This window comes from Fistularia commersonii, chromosome 12, assembly GCF_037954325.1.
Source record: "Fistularia commersonii isolate RoL2024-O1a breed Wild chromosome 12, RoL_Fcom_v1.0, whole genome shotgun sequence".
In the NCBI taxonomy this organism is placed as follows: domain Eukaryota; kingdom Metazoa; phylum Chordata; class Actinopteri; order Syngnathiformes; family Fistulariidae; genus Fistularia; species Fistularia commersonii.
This window is the reverse complement of record NC_141295.1, coordinates 20,208,684-20,214,719: the sequence shown is the minus strand read 5'-3', so window position 1 is coordinate 20,214,719 and position 6,036 is coordinate 20,208,684. Positions and strand designations below refer to the sequence as shown.

General features: G+C 54.2%; 1 protein-coding gene across 2 annotated transcripts; it reads right to left on the bottom strand.

Moving 5' to 3' along the window:
• Positions 1 to 2,198: 2,198 nt before the first annotated feature.
• LOC147229143 (dynein axonemal light chain 4) lies at positions 2,199 to 5,677 on the bottom strand. 2 transcript variants are annotated; one of them, XM_086157656.1, is made up of 4 exons: positions 4,762 to 5,677; positions 4,013 to 4,090; positions 3,729 to 3,812; positions 2,199 to 3,217 (listed from the first exon to the last, which is right to left on the bottom strand). In XM_086157656.1, the coding sequence occupies exons 2-4, from the start codon at positions 4,082 to 4,084 to the stop codon at positions 3,053 to 3,055; spliced, it is 321 nt and encodes a 106-aa protein (XP_086013782.1). In that variant the 5' UTR covers positions 4,085 to 4,090; positions 4,762 to 5,677; the 3' UTR covers positions 2,199 to 3,052. The 2 variants fall into 2 exon arrangements, with proteins under 2 accessions (XP_086013782.1, XP_086013783.1); XM_086157657.1 differs by having other exon boundaries at positions 4,777 to 5,677.
• Positions 5,678 to 6,036: the final 359 nt, after the last annotated feature.

The following is a 6,036-nucleotide window of genomic DNA, read 5'->3' as shown; positions in this document are numbered from 1 at the left end:
CAATGTTAATACTCGATTCTATTTTTCTCCATGTCTCATTTATATGAAAAGAAAGCAATATGAAAAATTCATCTGGCCCTCGTCCTCGTCCTCCTCTGCAGCTCCATGTCCTTGACTGATGTTGGACTCTGTGTCTCTCCATCAATTCTTTCAAGAGGCAACTTTTAAATTCTTTTTCACCCTGTCAGACTCCGTCTGCCTGTCTGTCTACATCCCAGGCACTGTTGGTGTCTGTGTCCTCTGTTGCTAGGATACGTCCCGTGGGCGGAGGGTGCGGTGCAGGCTGGGAGCTCAGTCAAAAGTGAAATTCAAAGCAGAACCTAGAAGTTATTTTTTCATTTTCTGCGGGTCAGACACCCCAAGAGAAGAAACCGGGTGACTTCCTGCAGACCCACGCCTGGCGCTCTTCTCCACCTTGCTTGTATTCACCGAACACATTTACTCCTCCACCCTGAAGCGGCTGTGTGGAAAGAGTGAGGCGTTAATGACAGACGGCTAACACGATTACCCCTGCCCCCCCCAGAGCATCCTGCCCAGAACCCCCCCGGCCCGGCCATGAATATCTAAGGGCAGGTCCGGGCGGGTGATGGATGGGGGGTCCGGGCCAATGAGCATTTGAAGTGTTGCCGTCAGAGCCGGCCTGCGTCAGATCCAGGGTTGCTGGGTCAGTAGTCAGACACGCCGCCTAAGGGCTTCTGCAAAACCTCCCCAGGGAAGAAGGTGGCGCTGCTGCTGCTGAACATCTGCTCCGTGGCGCGTCAGATATCCACCACAGCTGTCGGGGTGGATCCCGCACCGGCTGGCCGATCCAGGTGATCCAGGCTGAGGAGATCCATCCGGTCAGCGCCTCCCAAAGGTCACGGCGCTCCGGTAAACAAGGCCAGGGTTCAGTGCAGCACGTCCAGCCCTCGGCGGCCGTTGACCTCACGGTCCCCGCTCACCGCCGGCCCACACAAACACTTCTACTCAGCACTGGAACCTGTGAACATGGAAGACCCAAGGAACCGTCCTACACCACCGGGCTGACCCCCGCCCAGCCAAACAGCAGAGCTTTGGAGTGCACATCTAATCCAGGTACTAACGGCCCGGCGGTTGGAGCCCATTCACAGCAGAAAGCCCACGGGGCTGGTTCCAAGGACAGAAACACACACTCCGCCTCTAGTCTCCAGTCGGTCCCTTAACTCTAAGGACCGCCCAGATTAGCCTGGATTAGGAGTTTGTGGTAGATTCCCTCAACTCTACTGGAAATAAAGAATAAACCTTGGTCTCCTCAGCTCAGCCTCCACGACAAACAACACTCCCCGAGTCCGTCCTGTGGAAACACACTGTCCCCCCACACACACACAGCTTCGGACATCACCAGCAACACAGTCTGCACTTCCGCCATCACATCAGTTTATTATACAATCTGGTCAGTTCAGTCTCACTCGCAGTTCAGTCTCACTCGCGCACTCACACACACACACACACACACACACACACACACACACACACACACACACACACACACACACACACACACACACACACACACACACACACACACACACACACACACACACACACACACACACACACACACACACACACACACAGGTCCGTTTCACGGGCTCATTCAAACTGGTATCAAGATGAAAACAATCACATTGCAAGTGTTGTGTCCCCTGCACAGGGGGTGGAGGCTCACATCATATCAAACATCTGAACAAGGTCCATCAGCTTTAGTGTCTCACAGAAGAAAAGCTCCCACTGGCAGGAAGGAGACAAGTCTTAAAAAAAGGATTCTTTGCAAGTGGCATCAAAATATATACACAGTAAAAAACATGGAAAAGTGTCTGGGCAGACGAGTGCAGGCGGCCCGGGGGCCGGGGGGGCCGGGGGCCCCAGTCTGAGGGCCTGCAGGGACCTGGACGCGGCTTCCATCGGACAAAGTCCCATTATTCTGCTGAGGAGGGCAGCCACGCACTGTTTGCTTTCAAAAACAAAAGAACAAGTGTGTGTCCAGCACACACACGCACGCACACACATGCACGCACGCACGCACACACGCACACACGCACACACGCACACACACGCACACTCCCTGCAGAGAAAGGAGGAGGAAGGACTCTGGAGACCCTGGCCAAAGGTGTTGGTAGTAAAAGCAAGACTGCAGCTCGCAGTGGCTGGAGGACGGAGGCCGAGCCACAGGACCGTCGCTCTGCGCCGGACGCAAATCAGGCGGAGAAACGTGGCGGCTGATGAGGGCCTCTCAAAGACGGACGGACGGACGGATCCACCCGGAACTGAGACCGCCGGCGGGAGGCCCACAGGCTCAGGGGCTGTTGTCATGACGACCGGTGCACTTCTCGACTCAAACTGTAACATGTATCAACGTCAAGGTGGATCGTCACAGATTTAGACTGATTTAATTTGTATACGGAGAGGAGTTTAAATTCCAAAAGAAGCCCAGCAGACGCCCAGCAGACGTGCAGGTTCAAGGGTAGATGTTTGCTCCATTCAGACAAAGGTTCAGTGCGGCTCAGATGGGAAAGGGTTTCACTGAAGGTGGAACTTTGAACCGCCGTTTTTCAACATCACGGTTGAGACGGGTCGTCGGCGTCAGCAGGTCAAGGTGGACGTGTCTGCGCGTGGTGCAAGTGGGGCTGCGGTGTGTGATTCCACACAGAGGTGCACACCAGCCTAAGACTGGCGTGCACATGAGTGTATGTGTGTGTGTGTGTGTGTGTGTGTGTGTGTGTGTGTGTGTGTGTGTGTGTGTGTGTGTGTGTGAGAGAGAGCCCATGGAGGCAGCTTCAGCCACGGTGCAGGGTTGAAACAAAGAAAAGGAAGTGACAGATAAGGCAGGAAGCTATTTGAGGTCTCCATCCCGGAGCTGTAGCTCTCCATCTGTCATCTCCTGCCACCTACATTTCTGAGCTGGACACCTTCTCCTGAGCACAGGTTGTTATCGGCCACGGCGGCCGGAGGCGTCGGCGGACCTGCGGCATCATGGGTGACCAGTTAGAGGCCGGCGGCTGGTGTCGGAGCCGAGGAGGAGGACCCGGAGGCGCTAGGAGCACTTCCACACGCAAACCGCCAGGCTGCCGCCAAAGAACATGTAGAGCAGGTTCTTGACCTCGTGCGTCACCTCAAAGCCGAAGCCCTCGCCGATGACCACGTGCCAGGAGCTGCCGAACTTCTTGTCCATGGACTCCTTGATCATCTTGGCTGCGCTCTGGGGGGTCGGACAGGGAGAGCCGTGACTCAGCTGAGAAGGACAAACGCCCAGGGATCAATCGTACTTTCAGAAAACAGGCGTGAGGAAGAACCTCCAGGGTTCTTCTGGTTCTTCTAGGTCTGCACGCTAGACGCACCACAACTTTCAGTCAGTCGTATCAAACGAGTCTGACATCGATCGGTCCATTTAACAACCACACCTGGACTCTGTGTGTGTGTGTGTGTGTGTGTGAGAGAGAGAGAGAGAGATCACACACTCCCTATCCAATAAAGGAATGGAAACCATTGTATCTCCAATGACAACAAACACTGGGAGAAAACAAGACAAGTCTGGTATGGAAACACATTTTAGCCATTTCCACATCGTCACAGAGGTTATCCATGACAGGCTGGGAGGAAAACTGAGACAAGTTGCCCCGCCACACACACACACACACACACACACACACACACACACACACACACACACACACACACACACACACACACACACACACACACACACACACCTCATTGTTGGTGGCGAACTTCTCACAGGCCGTCACACACAGCTCCATGGTCTCCACCCTCATCTCCTCCGGCATGTCCGTATGCTGCAGACAGACGGACGAGAAGATGTTGGAAAAATACATTGTCGTCAGTGCGGTAAGTCGGCTCTCGGAAGCGGGTCCCTCAGAGACGGCGTCCGGGGTCCGTGGACCGGCTGCGTTCAGACGACCCTGAGGTGTGGACCCTACAGAGATGATGAAGGTCATGTCCAGGGCGCTGCTCCAGACCCGGCCCGTGTCCTTACCCTGATGAGAGGGAAGCTGTGCAGTCTCTTGTAGTCGGCCTCCTCCTTCTTTCCCTCGCCGGTCGCCGCCATCCCACCCTGGAGACGGATCCAAAGGTGTGAGAAATCCTCTACGTGGGGTCAGGACAGACCGGGACCACGACAGACCGGGACCAGGACCAGATGGGGCCAAGATTAGATGTGGACCAGATTAAATGTAGACCTGGTCAGACATGGTCCAGGTCAGACCTGGACCCAGTAGCATGTAAACCAGGTCAGACCCAGACCCGGTAACATATCGACCTGGTCAGACCCGACAAGGTAGCGTGTAGACCTGATCAGACCCTGACCCGGTAGTGTGTAGACCGGGTCAGACCCAGACCCGGACCCGGACCCGGTAACATATAGACCGGGTCAGACCTGCATCGGTGGCAGCAGCGGCGCTGTTAGCTAACAGTCCTTCAGAGGAACCACAGCTATCGATATAACGCTCTTCTCTGTAGCGCAAAGCTCTCCCGAACCCCGAAACCCCCGAACCCCCGAAACCGCGAACCCACACAGCCAGCCGTTGCAGGCCGTGGGAACCCGTGGAAAGCGGGTTTACGAGCGGCCAAGTTAGCTTAGCATGTTTGATGCTTTTCTCCTCCGTCCCGGTGCGACTGCTGGCAGAGCTTTGCATGAGACGGAGACCAACGACCGGAGATCGGGGACCGGGAATCGTGGACCGGGGACCGACGACCGGAGGGCGGCGGCAGTCGGAGTTACGTTACGTTGCGTGACGTTACGTTTCTTCCGCGGAAACTTCTGCGGCTCTCCTCCTCTGCTGTTTGTTGACGGTTAGCAAGCAACCGGTTCGCCAACTGGCACGGCGTGGAGTTCGAAATGTTGAGCAGAACTTCAAAACGACTTAAAAATAAAACAATTCCAGTTTCCCGGCAACGGTCGGCTTTAAACCTTCGACGGGGGTGAGCTGTTTCCAAGCAACAGCAAACAGTTGGACTCTATAGTGGTTGTTAAGGAGACATTTTAAATCAGAGCTGCACGACGGCAGGAAATCCAGCCCACTGGAGCCTTACTGTAATTCTATTGGTCTAGACTCCTGTCAATCATTTTCAGCACCCAATCAATCGAGCTTTACTCCCGCTGCCTTCAAAGGAGCACATAAGCTCGTAAATACAAACATTGCATTCGGTACAAGAACATTCAGAAGTCATTGCAATTAAAACGACACCGTGAAAGAAAGATCCCGGACCGGGAAACGTTTGGGTTTTTTTGCACGGTTTAACGTCACCGCTCGAGAACCTTCGGGAACTCCGGCTTCATACGAGAGAGGGGACTGGATTTCGTTCCTGCTCTTTAACCGACGTCACTTGAACACAACATTCCCCTGGTTCACAGCTGGACGGGCGGCGGAGGCATGACGTTCATCCCGGAGAAGAAGCTCAGCGCCGGCGACAAAAGGGCCGGACCCGACCGGTGGCAACTGAAATGCAGTTCAATCATCAGAGCACCATCAAGAACAAGAATCTTCAGTGCTTCGGCCATGCAAGAAGTAGAATATTCTTCATTGAGGAAAAGGGGATAAAGTTTAAGATAGCCGTTCTATTTGTCGCTGTCCTGTGTGTGTGTTTATCCTCCTGTTTTCAGACTGACATCGAGTCGGGCAGACCTTTCGCCATCCCTCTAATCAGCCTTCTTACTGACTCTGACCGACTTTCGGGCGCAACATCTGGGCGGAATCCCCAGGTTGGCTGTTTTGACCCAGAATTGTCAGGGCAAAAAAAAATCTCTGAACATTACGTTGCGTGTTGTGCATTTAGTTTCGCAAGCTTGCTGAATTACAAACAATATCTTGATTCGTTTGCAATCTACAACAAGGGCCCGCTGCTGGATTAGAGGGGATTATCAATCCCTGGTGGAGCAGGCAAACAGATCACATAGTAATATTCATCTGTCCCGTCACAACAGAGGCAGGTGGCCGGGACTTGCTTCGTCCCCGTCAACAGAAGAGTGGGTCCTCCGAGAGGCGGCGGCTCATCTTCATC